This window comes from Eumetopias jubatus, unplaced genomic scaffold (genome assembly GCF_037043125.1).
Source record: "Eumetopias jubatus isolate StellerSeaLion01/CBP00866 unplaced genomic scaffold, mEumJub1_p1.0 scaffold_4, whole genome shotgun sequence".
Lineage (NCBI taxonomy): Eukaryota > Metazoa > Chordata > Mammalia > Carnivora > Otariidae > Eumetopias > Eumetopias jubatus.
The window spans coordinates 22169506-22188857 of record NW_028274810.1 but is presented as its reverse complement, the minus strand read 5'-3'; the positions used below and the strand labels follow the sequence as shown (position 1 = coordinate 22188857).

Sequence of the window (19352 nt, the reverse complement as noted above, 5' to 3'; positions counted from 1 at the left end):
TAAACTTCATATAAATGGAATTGTATAGTCTGCTTTTGTGTCTGGCTTCTTTCACTTGTTTTTTTAAATTCATGTAGGAGTCAATGGTTCGTTCTGTTTTATTGCTAAGTAATATTCCATTGTAAAATACAGCAAAATTTTAAAATCCATTCTATTGATGGACACAATCCTTGGTTCTAGTTTGGGGCTATGAATGAATGAATATTCTTGTACAATTTCTTTTGTCAATGTTTTCATTTCTTTTCGGTAAATACCTAGAACTGATCTTGCTAGTTGACAGAATTTAATTTATAGTAAACTAAAACTACTTTCCAAAGTAGTTGTGCCAATTTATATTCCTACCAACAGCAGGCAAACTTCAGTTACTCCATATCCTTGCAAATGTTACCATTGTTAGAAATTGACATTCCACTGGCTTTTATTGTCCATTTTCTATTTCACTGATTTCTGCTGTGATATTCAGTATTTCCTTCCTAGTTTTTATATACTTTTCTTTTTTTCTAGCTAAGATGGAAACAGATCATTGATTTTATTTTTTTAAAAAGATTTTATTCATTTATTCGACAGAGAGAGACACAGCAAGAGAAGGAACACAAGCAGGGGGAGTGGGAGAGGGAGAAGCAGGCTTCCCGCAGAGCAGGGAACCTGATGTGGGGCTCAATCCCAGGATCCTGGGATCATGACCTGAGCCGAAGGCAGACTCTTCTTTTTAATTTTTTATTGTTATGTTAATCACCATATATTACATCATTAGTTTTTGATGTAGTGTTCCATGATTCATTGTTTGTGCATAACACCCAGTGCTCCACGCAGAATGTGCCCTCTTTAATACCCATCACCAGGCTAACTCATCCCCCTACCCTTCTCCCCTCTAGAACCCTCAGTTTGTTTTTCAGAGTCCATTGTCTCTCATGGTTCGTCTCCCCGTCTGACTACTCCCCGAAGGCAGACTCAACAACTGAGCTACCCAGGCGCCCAAAGCATTGATTTTAAAACTTCCTTCAAATATAAGCTTCTAAAGCTATAAATTTCTAGGCACTTTCATCTGCATTCCACAAATTTTCACATTTTTTTATTCAGTTAAATGTTTTATTCCCAAATATTTAAGACTTTTCTAGACACTTTTTTGTTAGTGATAAATTGTGGTTAATAGCCAAGCATATGGTCTACTTTGCTGAACGTTTCATACATGCTTGAAAATAATGTCTATTCTACCACTATTGCATGTAGTGATCTAGCAGTATCAGTTTGGTCCAAATGCTTTTTGTTCAAATCATCAATATTTTTGTTAGTTTATCAGTTGCTAAGAGGTTCATTAAAATCCTCAACTGATTGTAGACTTGTCTGTACCTCCTTTGTCAGTTTTTGCCTTGTGTATTTTGAAGCTGGTATTCGATGAAGACACATTTAGGATTATATCTTCTTGATGAACTATCCCTTTTTTATGAAAGTCTATCTCCAGTGTACTCCTTCTTTTAAAGTCTATTTTGTCTTATATTAATATAGCCACTTGTTTTCTTATGCTTACAGTTTGTATGTTCTATTTTTCCTCATGTTGTGTCTTTAAATTTTAACTCTTGTAGACAACATATAGTTGGCCCTTTAAAAAAATCTAGTTTTTAATTGGAGTATTTGATTTACATTTAATTACTAGTTGGGTTGAATTTAGGCCTACCATTTTGCTATCTGTCCTATATACTTTTTACCTATATTTCCTGCTTTCCTGCCTTTTTTGAATAAATCTCCTTCAGTATCCAATTTTAATTCCTCTAATTTTTTTTTACTTCTGCCTTATTTTTTTATAGCAGTTGCCAAGGGATTTTAATACATAACATACATAACCTTTTCAGTCTATAGTTAGTATTCCACCACTTTATTATTTTTTTTTAAAGATTTTATTTGACAGAGAGAGAGCACAAGCAGGGGAAGCAGCAGGCAGAGGGAGAGGGAGCAGCAGACTTCCCGCTGAGCAGGGAGCCTGATGCAGGACTCCATCTCAGGACCCTGGGATTGTGCCCTGAGCCAAAGGGAGCCGCTTGGTAACCGACTGAGCCACCCAGGCATCCCAGTATTCCACCGGTTTAAGTAAAATGTAAGAACTGACACTGTATAATACCCTTTAACTCCTGTAACTTGTATTGTTGAAATCTAACTATACACCAGTATACCATGCTAAATTCAGTTATCTTTTAAAAACATTAAGAAAAAATTCTTTTATACTCACATACTATTTCCTTCCATCTAATGTCTTTTACGTTCAGCCTAAAAGTCCTCCCTCAGCTTTCCTTATAGGTCTGCTAGCGACAAATTCTATTTTTATTGACTGCTTTATTTTGCTTTCATTTTTAAAGGACGTTTTTACTGGATATAGATTGGTAGGGTTTGGTTGGCTTTGCTTTTTAATTTCAGTACTTTATAGATCTCTTCCTGTTGTCTCATGACCTCCATTGTTTCTAAGGTGAACCAGCCAACATTTATTGCTCCCCTGCATGTAGTGGGTTCCCTACTACCACTCATGGTGGCTTTTAAGATTTTCTCCTATCTTTGGTTCTCATCAGTTTTAACTACAATGTCTTAGGTGTTTTCTCTGTATTTATTCTACTTGGAGTTCACTGAGCTTACTGGATCTACGTATTTATAGTTTCATCAAACTTGGGAAAAATTTTGACCTTTACTTAACTCATCTTTTTTCTGCCCTATTTTCTCTCTCTTCTCCTTCTGGAAATCCAGTTACATATGCACTGAACTGCTGCATATCACCCCACGTGGCTTTGAGGCTCTGTGCTTTTTTTCTTCCCTCCAACCTTTTTTTATTCTTTATTCTTCAGATAGGGTAATTTCTATCTGTCTGCACTCTGCTGTTAAGTCCAACCATTTGGGTTTTTGTCTCCATTTCTCTGACAGCACCCATCCATATACATTCATTACAACCATTTTTCCTTTTCATCTTTGAGTCTAGTTCTACTAACTGCTTTAAAATCCCCATTTAATTCCAAGATCTGGATTATGTTAGGATCTCTTTCTACTGTGTTTTTTTCCCCTGCTTTTGACTATAAATCACATTTTCCTGTTTCTTTGAATGTGTTATATTCTAGTCATTGTTGATATGCTAAAGAGACTCATTTTGTTATCACACCCTGGAAGTGTTATGATATGTTCCAATAGGCAGTTAAATTATTGACTACTCACCTTAATTTTATGGAGGATTGATTTTATATTAAAGGTTTTGTCTTTAGTTTCAATGCAAATCCTTAGTCCTGGGCAATATATGCCATTCATTCCAATACATGGCCATTCTACGGATTTTTTTTTTTTTTAAGATTTTATTTATTTATTCATGAGAGAGCGAGAAAGAGAGGCAGAGGGAGAAGCAGGCTCCCAAGGAGCAGGGAGCCTGATGCGGGACTCGATCCCAGGACTCTGGGATCATGACCTGAGCCGAAGGCAGACGCTTAACCATCTGAGCCACCCAGGCGCCCCATTCTACGGATTTGACAGAAAGCCTAAGATGCTTACCAAGCCTTCTAACTTGTCAGGATTCAAACTCGAAATTCTGTTTTCTCTTGCAATACAGAGCAACAAGCTCTGCTCAGATTTTTCAGCCTTCCAGCTCTGGCTTTCCACCAGGTTCAGGGAGACTTCCCTGTACAAACACAGTTCAGCAGTTAGCCAAAGAGTTAAGAGATTTGTATGTAGATTGGAAGGTTGGCTTCTCCTTCAGTGCCACCTTCATTTCTAGAATTTCCTCCTCAATATACAGGTCCTCTAGCAGCCCCCAACTTCTCTGAGCCCTCAAACCAGTAAGACTGCAACCTTCTCTTGAGTTCTAGCCATCCCTTACCGGACAGACTTGGGAAATGTCCTGAAGGAAAAAGCTATATATATAAGCCTAAGTCTCAGCCTGCTTTTGGTCATTCCCCCCAGTGTCTTTAGGCAGTTATATTTGTCCAGCATTTTTTGGGAGGGCTTGTACATTACAAGCTTGTACATTTTTTCGGAGGGCTTGTACATTACAAAGGTAGAAGTCTTTCCTTTTATAATAATTATTCAATGCTTGCTTTAAAGCTTCAGAAGAAAACACAGAATTAGCACTTAAATGTCCTTGGCTCTCTCCCCTTTTGTGTAACAGACTAAAAATGGAGTATTTCATATATATATGAAGTATCTTTTATCTCAAATGAAGTAAGTCAAGGGCGCCTGGTTGAGCCTCCGACTCTTAATTCCAGCTCAACTCTTGATCTCAGGGTCGTTAGTTCAAGCCCTGTGTTGGGCTGATTCACGCTGGGCATGGAGACTACTTAAAAAAGAAAAGAAAAATGTCAAAATGATTTCTTGTTAATCATTACTCCCCGGAAGTAGGAAAGTGTACATTCAACTTCCAATGAATTTAACAAAATTTAAGCTATGGTTGATTAAGCCATGGAAATAGTTAAAGTTAGACCAACTAAACTGGCATATAGCAAAGCTATTTCTGTTATGGAACTACCAAAAAGTACAAGACTCTACAGTCATGAAATATAATACATGGAGTGCCATTTACAACTGGGAGAAAGAATGTGACTACATGCATACATACAGTGGCATATCAACTGAGCTAAGTGATATGACAAATCTTGACTAACCCACTGCCTCCAAATTTAAATTTTTTAAAACTGTATTTTGTAGTAAGTTTTCCATTTGTCAAGATGGATGTGAAAGATGCTATTTAAAACCAAACAGCAACTGTACACGGCTGGCTGAACATTTATAATTCAACAATTATATAACCTACAAAATACAGCAGAATATGAACCACATAATTAGGATGTCAGCTAAACAAAACAAGGCAATTCAGAAGGATGTCATTTTGTGGCATGTGCTCAGCTGATCTTCAAGTAAGTAGGATTGTTGGGTGGGACTTATCCTTCCCACCTCTGCTTATATGCAGTAATACCAACTGCTATCAGGACAACTCATCTTATGGTCAGGACAGCTGACTTTTTTTTTTTTTAAAGATTTTATTTATTTATTAGAGAGAGAATGAGAGATAGAGAGCATGAGAGGGAAGAGGGTCAGAGGGAGAAGCAGACTCCCCGCCGAGCAGGGAGCCTGATGTGGGACTTGATCCCGGGACTCCAGGATCACGACCTGAGCCGAAGGCAGTCGCTTGACCAACTGAGCCACCCAGGTGCCCAGGACAGCTGACTTTTTAAGAAAGTTCCACGTTGTATAAATTCATTTCATAAGTAAAAACTGCTTTTAAACAACTCTGTTTATGAATGTCTCTGCAAGTTTTCAGGCTTGGTCTGCTCCATGTGTGTTTATCCTGAAAAACTACTAATACAGCAACAACTGATGATGTTCTAGGAGGAAAAAAAAAAAACTCACTGCCACAGGAAACCAAGTATTGTTGAATCAACATCTCTCTTCTTGGTCACTTGCTTTATAATTATTAGGTAAACCAAAAGAACTGTTCATTTTACAGTATGTGTACATGCATATATGACTGAAATTAGTATCTAACAATAGAAAATGTCTGTGTTCATGAAGTTCATCAACAGGATTCTGAGCTATTTTCTGGTATGGAAAACAGACTTAGCATCTCCATCTCCAGTGGATGCATGCTATCTCCTGTGATAATTAAGGAGTGTAATGGTCCTCCCAAGTCCACAGCACACATCTGCTGCAAAGTGCCTGCTGCAACTTTCTGGTCTTCGGCTCCAACCCTGGCTAAGCCAACACAGAGTGTCTTCTCAGTGACTGCTATTAAGAGAAGAAAAAAACAGTGCCGTTCAATTCAGCAAATGCATTATCCTGTCCAACATTTAAACATTAGTACAAAAAGTACATTTAAAGAAGCCCCAAATATCTTAAATCTCCTTAAATCATTACAGACCAATTACCTATTGATTTATCTAATGCTTTTCTAAATTATATGAACTACCTGACGTGTAAAGTGGTACTTCCTAACTTTACTCTTTCAGAATTCTAAAGGCTTGCCCTCATTTAAGTTTTCAGGACTTGATAAACAATTACGTATATCCATACTCTTTACGATTGCATAGCATTTGTCTTTAAACAGCTTCTGAGTGAACAGTGTTTATTACCTGCCTGTATTTTCAATAAGTTGCTTGAGATATGTTCACACTGACCAAGATATATTAGAAAAACAAGGGGATTATGAGATAAATACACAGATTTGATTTTTTGCTTGGCCATCTAATCAGCTATGTCAAACTTTAGTTTTTTCATTTTTAAAACAAGAATACTATCTTTCTTAAATGGTGGTTGTAAGGGATAAGATAACAGACATGAAAGAATTTAGTAAACTACAGAGCCCCGAACAAATAACAGGCTATGACATTACTTATGCTTTTAAGTACCAACCTTCTGATGGTTTTGTTTACTTGGGAAAGCTGTCCCAATGGAACATGATCAAAATGGGGCAAATGATATTACAAGAACAAGCAGGCATGCAAGTTTAGGCTTAAGTGTACAAAATTATGAATATGGAACACCCTTGCAAATTATTTGTTTCATGACTTTAACAAGGCCTACTAATGAGAAAAAATCAGCAACAGTCATTCCAGAATCTCTTCATGTATCTTTTTCCATCAAGAGATAGGTACTCAAAGGCAGTCAGCACCTTATAACAGAATATGACAGTTTCATTAAAGAACTTCTCAATAAAGATTTACTGATGACCAACACTTCATTATATACCACATACAGTCTGGTACGGAAAACAGACTTAGTTATCTCCATCTCCAGTAGATGCATGCTGTCTCCTGTGATAATTAAGGTGTGTAATGGTCCAACCAAGTCCACAGTACACATGTGCGGCAGTGTTAAGACTATAAGGATAAATTCTCTTCTTTTTATCCTGAAGAAGACTATCCTTGGTCTCAGTGTTGTGAAAGAGGAAAAGCAGAATAAGTGTATTTTTTGCAGGATAGATCTCACCATATACAGATTAAGGCTAAAAAGGAAGTTCTGCATTTTACCTAAATACTTACATATTAACATATTTACATAAAATCTGATTTACAGTTAATTTGTGAAAAATCCTCACTTTCTGGAATGGTATTAATTTTCCTAGGAGGAACTCCATTATTTTTCCTTCAGTACAACTTTCAGCCTATGAAATTTAAGTTAAAATTGATTTAAAAAATGACAAGAAAAAGTACAGTGCAAACACACTGACCCTTGCTTCCTTGGTGGTGGTGGTGGTGGTGGTGGTGGTGGTGTGTGTGAAGTTGTATCATGTACATATCTTAATGCAGCAGTAGGGAATATGAGAACCCTTTTAGGGCCTTGAGTACCTGGTTCTTCTCCTCGTATTCGTTGATTCTGAACAATCTCCAGAAGTTGCTGGGCTGCTTGGTTTACGCTCATATACCGAGGAGGTTCATAGATCTTCCTTCCTCTGTAAGTATAAAACTAGACGGCACTGTTCTCAGCCATGAAATTACATTAATACATTTTTAGTGCAATTATTCCCCCAGGTATGGTCAAGTACCACAGTCCATATTCTGTTTGAAGCATTTGCACATTACCCACTTTAAGCATACTAAAGCATGAATACCATAATTTTTTAAGTTTAAGCTTTTTTCATTTTTCTACTTCAACTATCCTCTCATCTCACTAAAATGCTGGCAGAAATAAAAGCCCAACAACTTAATGATAAATGTTCAAGTCAAAGTTACTGTTATTTAAGTGATACCCTAGGCGAAAATAGTTCAAGTTAAGTGGCAATTTGTTCTAGGTCCTTGCTTAATCAGGTTCTATAGTGTTCACTTTTATTACCATGTTTAAGCCACATATTCCTCTTTTCACTTCTTCCTCTAAGAAAAGTAAACTAAAGCGATAAATATCTGAAAATCTTGGACGGTTGTATGTGTTTACTTCTGATGGCTCGAAGCCTACCATGTCTGCCCAATGAGCATAATAAAAATACTGCTTTTGTAGCTTACAAAACAGTTCATATATTTTACTGACTCTCAAAACAATTCTCTAAAGTCAGCACTGTCCAAGAGAAATGTAATGCAAACCACAAACATAATTTTAAATTTTCTAGTAGCCATATTAAAAAAGGTAAAAAAAAAAAAAAGGCAAAATTAACTTTAATATTAGTTTACCCAATAGATCCAAAATATATTTCAACATTTACTCCTATAAAAATTATTAAAGAGATTGTTTTTGTACTAAGTTTCTGACATCTGCTATTTCATACTTGCAGCACATATTAATTCAAGTATTAAATTTTCATTAGAATACCTAATCTGCATTTAAATTCCATAAAATTCATGGTTATAAAAGTAGATTTACATATTAAAGTTATCCTAAATATACTTTTCCAATAACTAAGTTGAGTATTAATAATACTCAAATTATAGGGACGCCTGGGTGGCTCAGTCAGTTAAGCATCTGCCTTCGGCTCAGGTCCTGGGATTGAGTCCTGCATCAGGCTCCTCACTCAGCGGGGAACGTGCTTCTCCCTCTGCCTGCCGCTCCCCCTGCTTGTGCTCTCTCTCTGACAAATAAAATCTTTAAAAAATTAAATTATAAATTCAGTTCCTCAGTTACATTAGCCATATTTCAAGTGCTCATTAGTCAAATGTGGGTAGTAGCTACTGTACTATTGCACATTGCCCCTATAGGCCAAAAAAGGATTATAATTCTCATTATACATATGAGAAAAATATGACTCAGAAACCGAAGTAACTTGTCTAAGGGCACATAACCAGGAACAGACTCAGGACTCAAATCCATGTCTTCTGACTTCCAATTCATTAATTCATTCCAGAAAAATTACAGAGTGCCTATTAGGTGCCAACCACCAGTCTCAGTACTGAATCTGTGATATCTGCTATCTCTGCCCTATCACAGTGTTTTCTCATTTCATAAGATTGTTTAAATTTTTAACTGTTAATGAAAGCTGATTTTTTTTTAAAAGATTTTATTTATTTGTCAGAGAGCGAGAGAGACAGAGCACAAGCAGGGGGAGCGGCAGGCAGAGGGAGAAGCAGGATCCTCACTGAGCAAGGTGACCAATGCGGGACTCGATTCCAGGACTCTGGGGTCATGACCTGAGCCTAAGGCAGACACCTAACAGACTGAGACACCCAGGCGTCCCTGAAAGCTGATTTTCAACAATCTTTAGAACGCATGTTGTTTAAGTAGAATTTATTGTTCAAAGAATTAAAAATAGATGTAAACATTCTCAGAATAAGAACTTACTTGATTAGATTTTCCAAAGATTGCTCCTTTACTTTGATGTCTGTAGGAAGCAAAAAATAGTTCTCTTTTAATTAACTATCCAAAACCCTGTGTGTAAACTTCAGTTGAGTCACCTAAATTTTTGGGAAACATTCTTCTCAAGTCTCCCAAATGTTCATTTGAGAGCTTATAACAATCTTCCCTCATACTTGTATCTAGCCACTTTTTTATGGAAATAGAGAGAAGAATGGAAGCTTGTGTTGTGTAAAGATCATTAGAAAACAAACATGAGGTTGGCCCTGAGACCATCCTGAAAGGATCCAATTTCCTCTTGGAAAAGAAGACACAGGAAAGAGTTTGATAAATATTGGCATATACACTACCTAACAGGTCATCAAAATCATTGTGTTCATTTCTACTAGCTGGTAACCACATAGACTCAACTGAGAAGTCTTGTTATGTTCCTATTCTTTACCTATTTTTCAGGCACAAGGATGTAAGCTTTAATGCATGTAACGTAATAAGAAAATTCTCACCACATTTTGAAAAGAAACCTTTGCTTTTTTGCAAATGGGTAAGACAGGACTAATAACTTACAAATAAGCACTTTAATATCATTCATACTTTCAATGAAAGGGCTTTCCCAAGCACTGACTGCCAGGGACGGGGCTACCACGGGGGCCAGAACGCACATAATCTCTGCTCCCCGGAAGCTTGGAATGCAAGCGTAACAAATATTTGATTCTTTACACTTGTTAATCACTGATGCTCAGCCGAACAATCTGGTAAAAGGTAAAAAAGCACAGGCGCTCTACATCCTCACAGGAACTCAGTATACAACAGCAAGAGCAACAGCTGCTTCCTGTTCTACATGCTAAAAACAAACGGTTCAGCCAAAGTTTGCTTTTGCAAAAATAAATACAGTGCAACTGTAGGGTCTTTCTGAAAGACTTCTACAGCTTTCCTAAGTGATTATCAAAGTTGTTCTTATAAAGGAGACTAAAAGAGTTTCCTAGAAAAATGTAGCAGAGGTTAATCCCTTACAAGTATTTGTAAATGTTCTTGGAACCAGCGGTGAATGTACTTTTCAGGTTCAAAATATCATTAATTTAATATTTCTACTTGTCTAGTACATAGAAGAAAAAATTCATATTGGTTATTGAAAATGGTCTGTAGTACAATTAAGTATATGTCAACTTAAGACTTCCTTTACATGGTATCTATTAAGATTTTTTAAAATTCAACACATTTATTAGTTTAGTCACCTTGAGCTTCTGAAACGTTGTGGTAATAAAGTTTTTAGTTCAATATTTTAACTTTTTAAATGATATGTTCTACAGAACCTGGTTTTAAAAATGAAGAGTGTTGGGGAGAATTTTTACAGATAAATGCTTTTTTAATGAACTGCATTTAAAAATCAAGCCAGACCAGTCTTAACATTTTTCCCTTGTCTTCACACAGGCCACAAGTATCCCTTTCTACTTCTACTTGCTAGAAGATAAGCATCTCCTATTCACCTTAGGAGCATCTAGAATAATGCAAAATACCCAGTAGATACTCCATAAATGTCTACTGAATAAATTTATTCATGTGGCTCTACTACCACCCACCCACCAGCCCATCTTAAAGTACCCCTTCAGTAGCATATGTCCCAACTCCTTCATAAAACCTATGTTAACTTCCCCTCAAAAGCTCCTTGTTCTTTGAAATACGTACATAGTTATTATTATATTTTGTTAATCTCTAATTGTATCATATATATCTTGTCTTTCCAAGTACATTTTAAATTCTCTGTAGTTTCCTAACATGGTATATTCTCATTAATCCCTACAGGGTCTGGACCGTAACAGGCATCCAATAAATATATACTAATTTAAATGATGAGAATTCCAGATGATTAAATGACGAGATCTATGGTTTGAGGATCTGGAATCATGGTATCTTATACTTCACACATTGTTCCTGCTTTTGTTCATGGAGCAAGGAAGATATATTGTTTAACCTTGTTTGCCTTTTCCCAGGAAAGCCAAGAAAAGGGGCAGCTCTTAGAGAATTCAAGAGCCGAAGTTCTGGTTTGTCCTTCCTGCCTCTCCATATAACAGAATTTAATTGTTCTTTAAACTTTAGTGTACGTAGCAACTACATTTCAAAACCCTGAGGGCAGGACTCATGTCTAGTATTTCCTTAGTATTCCAAAAAAAACCTAACTCTACAAAGGACATAAGGTACAGCAAGATACAATAAAAAGCTGAATGACAGGTTATCTTGATTCTACCAATTCTGCCACTGATAAAACTGGGTAACACAGTGGGCAAATGATTTAATATCTCTGGGCCTCAACTTCATCTATAAAATGGGCTTCAATAAGATGATCTCCAGAGTCTCTTTCAGATCTGTAATTCTGATAGCATCAATACTGTAGTATTCAAAGAACATCTCTAGGAAGATATAGGATGGTGCTTGGTAAAAATAAATGCTTACTACAGGTCTATTGAACTGCAGTAAACTGACAACAGTGTCCTGATGGATAAATGGGTAAGATACAGAATGCTGGAGAGGATCCATTAGGACATAAGAGGGGGGGAGCATGCACTATGGTATGCATGAATACCCATGTGGTGTTTGGAGCAGAAAATGTATATCTCCCAGAGAGTATGGGAAACCGTGTAGCATGCAGAGTGGCTGGACTGGGTCCTTTCTTACCTCTAGCTAGTTATCTGCAGAACAAAATGAGAATATGACAACTCCATATTGTGACTTCAAGGCAATTCCCAAACCCTTACCTAGTAAGCATAATGTGTGCATGCCATTTTCTCTGTTCTTCTTCACTTTGTCAAAGAAGCTTTCTGGTCTCCAAGTGTCTGTCCAAAACACAATAGAAACTGTCTCTCCAAATTTATACAACTAGAAAAAATAAAAGCATTAATTAACAATGGAACAATTCACTACTTACTATTTCAAAGATAACCACCAAAACAGAAAGTGAGAACCAGACTGGAGTTTGGTTGGGGATCAAATCTGTCATGAGAGTAATAAATGTTCTCTTCAGTCCCTGGCAGCTGGTGTCTCTTTCTCTGTTGCCCTTCCAGTAGTGCTTCCAGGGTTTCAGCATTCAGTATTGCAACATATGTAACCAGGTCATGATTCAGCTATGTAGCCGCTAAAAATACTGACACAGAAGAACCCAGAAGGAAACAAGCAAAGAAAGCTTTTGGGCAGTCAGAGCAGGGTTCCGTAGATTAATATTATTATCCTCGCTTTACAGATAAGACTACGAAGGCTCAGAAAGATCCAGCTGAATTGCCTAGGGTTACACATCTAGTGAGTAATGAGAAAGACTCAAACCCAGGTCCAAGGAAGTGCTCCTTTCCACCTTGTCAGCTCAGTAAAATTCACATGTTGTACACTCATTGCAGCTAGTTCACAAAACCTACCCCCTTACTTTACCCACTATGTGTTCCCTCCATTGAGAGCTTAAACCTCCTCCTTTCCCAAGTGGCCCACCCATCCCACTTGACCATCACACAACCAAGAGGCTTGCTTGGCTCCAGCTGGCTTCTAGTCTGGCTGCACAGTTCACTTAAAGTGAGCCCAACTCCGGATCTCATGCTAAGAAAATCCAGTTTTACATCCTGGTTCTGCAACTTGTTAGCTGTGTGCCATGGCTCTAAGTCTTGATCTCTAAGACAGGAAGAGTAAAAAGATACTGTCCTTCCTACTCATAAGGTTGTGAACATGTAAAGTTATTCAGATAAAACAACAATAAAGTTGTTACATAAAGATTTAATTATCCGATTTAAACAGTGCTTGAAAGAATGTATAATAGAGCTGGAAAGCTGTAAAGCTCTAGACATGGGGAGTCAAATCTAGTCCCCTGCCACAAACTGTGATTGGAATAGCTGTGCGACTGCAGGACGTCACTGAACTTTTCTAAGCCTGTGGAAGGGATTATCATCCTAAGGCTTCTCAAATCACTTTTAAGAAGCTGCTGTAAGAGGTAAGGGGAAGGCAGAAAGAAAGGAAACAGAAAAGCTGGGCCATTCAGGGTCCTCCATCCTTCCATCCCTAGAAAAGCTCAACTTTTCTCATTTTTTGTACACTGAGGTCCTAAAAACTCTAGCCAATACTCTTAATGGTGACTCTTGAGTTCCCAAGGGAAAGCTCATCATGTCCCTTTCATGGCCACAACTTCCAGCTTACCTACCGAGCTTTATTCCCAAAGTCCACTTGAAAACTGTCTAAAAAGTCTATGGAAGCCACGCCATCCAGTGGCAGTCGAATTGTCAGATCAGTGTAGAAGGACCCATGTAACTGCAAGAATTCAGTCTTGAATCTTCTTGCCACATACAATGGTTCTCTGTGAAAATGCATCCAACTGATGAGTTCCAATGTGTTCTAATATGGGATTCCTGGAATATATTCACCCAAACTACAAGGACGAGGCCTAGCCTTGCTGGAGGGTTCTGCCATTGTTATTATTCTATGAGAAGCAAATTTATCTAAAAAATACTTATTATACATCATCCACTAGGTGCCAGGCATCATGCTATGCACAGGTGTGAAAGTGAGAAGCAAACCAGAGCTCTGGCCTTCATGTAGAACGTAGTCTCACAGAGCACGCAAAAGCTCTGGAGTCATGGCTCTGGTTCTTACTAGCTTGGTGATCATGGACAAGTAACCTTCCCGACTTTCGAGAGATACTCCCCTGTAAAATGTGGATAACTATAAACCTAATAATGTGCTTTTTTAAAAAGAACTAAATGACATAAAGTGTGTAGAGTGCCTAGTACACTGCACATAGTAAAAACAATAAATGTTAGGGATTTGATGATATAATAACAATGATGTTTATAATAATGATATGAAAATTTTCTAAAATGCTGTGTCTTGCTATTATCCAACCGCTTCCCTTACTGGACTGAGCTCAAAAATATTACCAAATATTTGAAGCGACGTAGTTGTTGTTGATGTTTATTGTTGTATGATTTGATTCTGACAAGTTTAACTGTTTACATTCTAAAAAGGATTTTTGGCATCTCTGATCAGATTTTGAAACATTAGTATTACTCTGGAAAAAGGAAAACTACTCAAAGAAAATTACATATGCAACCATAAATAAACCCTTTAAATAGGTCTTCAATATATTAAGAGTCATGGAAATATACTCATGAAGGTAAATTCTATTTAAGAGCGAATTGAGATGCTAGTCACATATAAACACTAGCTGCAGCATGCTGTGGAAAAGCTTCTTGGAATGGTATAATTTGGGGGATTAAAGAAAGCCTCACATAAGCACTGCTTTCTAGGACCCTGATTTATAGAGTGTAACCATTCTCATGGCTGTGCTGCAAACTTCAATGAATTCTGGAACATTATGCAAACAGTTTCACCATTTAAGATGTCAGTCTCTCAAAGAACAGAAAGATCAGTCCTTTGTGTTTCACAATCCAAGGACATACCAGTAAACCATAAAGAAACTGAAGTAAAATCATACAGTGATGAGAATGTGGCTGCAGAAGTCTAAGCACGGTCTTATAAATGTTAGCCTTTGTGCTGTGATCATTTTCCCCCAAAAACATTATTGATGCAAATCTAAATTTAGAGACCACAAAAAGAGCTGTTTTCTAAGAACGTAGATAAATACAGGGTCTTTTTTGGTTTTAACCTGAAGTTATAAAGAAAGCAGTTTATCTAACTTGATATTGGATTATGTCTTCATCTATTGAAGATAAAAACTCAAAATGACCCATTTAATTACAGATAAGGCAATACCTAAAAAAGATGCACAAGAAAGACAAATATTAGGTAGTAAATAATAATTATAAAAAATGAGATAAAGACTGTATTGAAAGAGTTGAGCATTACTCCCACTTGGAAAGCACCTGAAGAGGACTTCTGAAGATAGGATATAAGCGCAATCTCAATCTTAAAGGGTCGATAAGATGGGGGAAGTTAATCATGGGGAAAGAGCAAGAGGGTATGAACCTACTGGAGGTTGAGAACCCTTGGGCAATATTTAGCATGGCATTAAGCAATTATCTAGAAATAGCCATTGCCTGACTTGCTTTTAACAAGTATCTAATTCCTGAAAGCTTACCATGTGACAATTCCTGTCAATGCCAGCTCTGTAATTTATCTAGAACTGACTTCATTTCTTTTACCACTACTTTGAGTCCTCATTGCCACTTGCCTGAATATTAATAACCTCTAATTCATCTCACTGCCACCACTACGTCCTTTAAGAAGCATAGATGTTTTGTAAAATCCATTTAATAATTAGGTTTTAAAGATTTTATTTATTTATTTGACAGAGAGAGACACAGTGAGAGAGGGAACACAAGCAGGGGGAGTGGGAGAGGGAGAAGCAGGCTTCCCGTGGAGCAGGGAGCCCGACGTGGGGCTCGATCCCAGGACCCTGGGATCATGACCTGAGCCCAAGGCAGACACTTAACGACTGAGCCACCCAGGTGCCCCTATAATTAGGATTTAATGCTTTTGTCATTTATATTCAAATAAAAAATAGTTTGTGATTTTTAAGTTAAAAACATCTTGGGGGGGCCTGGGTGGCTCAGTTGGTTAAGTGTCTGAGTCTTGGTTTTGACTCAGGTCATGATCTCAGGGTCCTGGGATTGAGCCCTGCATCACACGCTGCGCTCAGCAGGGAGTCTGCTTGAGGATTCTCTCCCTCTCCCTCTCCCCACCACTTGTGCACTCTAATATAAAATAAATCTTAAAAAAAAACATCACATATAGAAAAATTAGAAAATTTAACTTGCTTATAAGAACTTTGTGAAGCCCTACATGTACCTTTTATATATAAACATAAATCCTAAATCAGATCAGTTAAATCTGTTAAGTAAAAGAAAGCTGACCCGGTAGAGTTGTCAAAAAATGTACCACAAAACCACATGTTCAAGAGTTACTAGTTTTCTATACAAAATATTGGTCTTAGAGTTTTTTGTTTTTTGTTTGTTTTTTAAATTCCCACATGCAGGGCGCCTGGGTGGCTCAGTTGGTTAAGCGACTGCCTTCGGCTCAGGTCATGATCCTGGAGTCCCGGGATCGAGTCCCGCATCGGGCTCCCTGCTCGGCGGGGAGTCTGCTTCTCCCTCTGACCGTCTTCCCTCTCATGCTCTCTATCTCTCATTCTCTCTCTCTCAAATAATCTTTAAAAAAAATAAAAAATAAAAATGAATTCCCACATGCATTTTTCTTAACACTGATATAACACTGATATGGCTGACACTAAAAAAGATTATGCACATGGCCACATACTAGGTACATAGATAAAGCTGAAGACAAAAGAGCCACAAAATTTATATTATCACGTATGAGAGAATCCACATATGAATTAAGTGAAAGAATTTTAATTTAAAGCACATAATTCTAAAGATAAATCAACTTGGGGTGGGGTGGAAAAGATAAGTACATAAATAAGCAAGTCAACTCAGCAAATATTTGTCACATACTGATTTTTTGCATGGCACTGTGATAAAGTGCAATGGAAGATGTGAAGATGAGTAAACCAAGAAGTTTATAATATGCCCAACACATAAAGTAACTGAATATTGTGTACAGGATGAGGATTTGCCAGGACTGTGGGATAAAAAGAGAACTATTAGGTGGAAGAGAATGACAGTAAAGTGGCTATTAAAATACTGACTAAAAACAGTTACAGTTGAGAGGCTCCTGCGTGGCTTAGTAGGTTAAGCGTCTGACCTTGGCTCAGGTCATGATCTCAGGGTCCTGGGATTGAGCCCCGTGGGGGCAGCCCCCGCTCAGCAGGGAGTCTGCTTGTCCCTCTCCCTCTGCCCCTCCCCCTGCACATGCACTCTCTCTCTAATAAATAAAATCTAAAAGACAAAAAAACAAAACAAAACAAAGACAGTTACAGTGGAAATAGAAAGAAAAACATTCTTAATACGCCCATGATCAGCAGGTGGTCAAAATAATTCTGAAGTTACTAAAAGAACAGGGAGCTTACTTAGATGAGTTCTTCTAAAGTTACGTAGCAGTGTAGAGCACAGATCTCTTTATTACCTAGTTTAGTGTTCTCTGTACTAGGTTAGGTTTTATCATTTCTACATTAGTTCCTGGACAACAATGAAATCAATTCAATGCTTTTGAAAACTACCAGTAAGAACTACTACAAGGCCAAAACAATGCTGTTTATCACAGTGAGTGCTGTATTATGAAAAAAAGGAAGGAAATGAGTTGTTACTTTTTAAAAGTAATATACATTTTTTCCAAAGTAGAAATGTATTATATAAACAGAGGAACATATGGCAATAATTAAGGTCACTCACGCAACAGAGAAAGTGGAAGCATTTCATAATGATGAGAAAATTATACAACCTTTTCCCTGAAGTCAGCCACAACTGATGATGCCGTTTTTATGCAGAAATCATTGCTACCTGGGTTCACTGAACTGTCTCATTTATCTGTCCTTTAAAATGTCTCAAACACAATTTTAGTCACATTTTAGTCACCATAGTTTAAAAAAAGAATCTGTTCTATTACACAAATGATAACAAGAAATGATAAATACCGCACAAAGAAAATATGCTAGAATTTGTAATTTCTTCTTTATTGGGCTTGTCACCTTCAGGTCAATGTATACAGATAAGAGCTGAAGACCGAAAAAAAATAAACCAAACTAGTAACTAACTTTGGTTACTTCTAGGTAGTGCGACTACAGATGCTTGCATGTCCTTCTTTACACTTACTGTATTTTCCCAATTTGCTATAAGTATATATGTCACTTATTATCAAGGAAAATAAAGTTGTTTTTTAAAACAATTCTTCTAAAGCAGAAACAATGGTAAATGAAAGCAATTCTGATTCTGCACGACTAAGGTGCTAAATGCTGAACTTGAAGAATTCCAGAAAAGGACTTTCTTCTTCTTGCCTTTTGTGTGCTGACAAAAAACCCTGATTTTTCATTATTGGGAATGCCTAAATACAACCAACTTGCCTGGGCTCTTCACAAATAGATGGATTTTTCTTTGACTAGAGAAATCCTCAAAATACAAATTACACAAGTGTTAGAAATATCTGTTACTTAGGAATTTCAAAGAACATGATTTTAAAGTATACATGTTTATAACTAAATATTTAAATTGTAAAAAATCCAAAGATATACTTAATGAAAATTTGAGTATTTAATGTATCTTGGTCAAGGTAACCTTTGCCTAAAGACAGAAAACAGGCCAGCTTTTTGGTTTCTAATTCTAGAGGATATTAAAGTTTATCTAGTTTAGTATTCTTCGTACTTCTTACTGCCAAATCTTTTTTCCCAAATAAATTCTCAAACAGAACATCAATGGGGGTAAAGATAAAGACTGGACTCCTTGGGGATTTATTCTTTGCTATTGGGTCTCAAGTACTTCATTTTCTGCAGAACTGCTGAAACATCTTCATAGATCCCGATACACTATGAAAACCACTGGTCTTGTCCAGCATTCCTCCCTGTCCCCATCTCATCCCCTTAACAGTTAGGAAACCTGACTATCCAGATCCAGTAAAGTTAGAGGACTCCTTAGTTAACTGCCTGAGCAAAAGTAAAACCAAGACCTTTTAAATTGCAGTTCAACTTTAAACCTTTCCCATTATTACTTTTCCTTTGGCAGTTCTACCCAATATATAGTCAGTTTTTATCCAACACATATATTCACAATCTTGTGTTAACTAATCTCTAGGAAGCCAAGGTTCTGTGGTACATATATTCACTGGTGTGTGTGTGTGTGTGTGTGTGTGTGTGTGCGCGCGCGTGCGTGCGTGTGTGCGTGTGTGTGTGTGTGTGTAATACCATGCAGATGCTCCGAAGCGCTTCCATGACTCTCTTCTTTAACTGAACATTTCTCTCTATTGGGAATGTATTTAACCTTATTATTCATCTAGCAAACCTCTTGTAATTCATTTTTTAAACCACTTTACTGAGATAAAATTTACATACCACAACATTCACCCATTTTAAGTGTATACTCAATGATTTTTAGTAAATTTACCAAATTGTGCAACCACTACCATATGTAGTTTTAGAAAATTTTTATTGCTCCAATCAGATCCCACATGTACATTTAGTAAGTAATATCTGTTCTCACTCCCAGCCAACCACTAATTACTGTCTTCAGAAATTTGCTTTCTCTGGACAT

At 37.1% G+C, this 19352-nt stretch overlaps 1 protein-coding gene across 2 annotated transcripts in view; it reads right to left on the bottom strand.

Moving 5' to 3' along the window:
- Positions 1-4727: 4727 nt before the first annotated feature.
- DPH5 (diphthamide biosynthesis 5) overlaps positions 4728-19352 on the bottom strand; it is a 35107-nt gene continuing 20482 nt past the window's right edge. For both annotated transcript variants that reach the window (XM_028102000.2, XM_028102001.2), the window contains 4 exons: positions 11982-12102; positions 9220-9259; positions 7302-7405; positions 4728-5742 (listed from right to left, as the gene is read on the bottom strand). In XM_028102000.2, the coding sequence (XP_027957801.1) occupies positions 5534-5742; positions 7302-7405; positions 9220-9259; positions 11982-12102 (474 nt within the window). In that variant the 3' untranslated portion in view covers positions 4728-5533. The remainder of the gene's footprint in view (positions 5743-7301; positions 7406-9219; positions 9260-11981; positions 12103-19352) is intronic.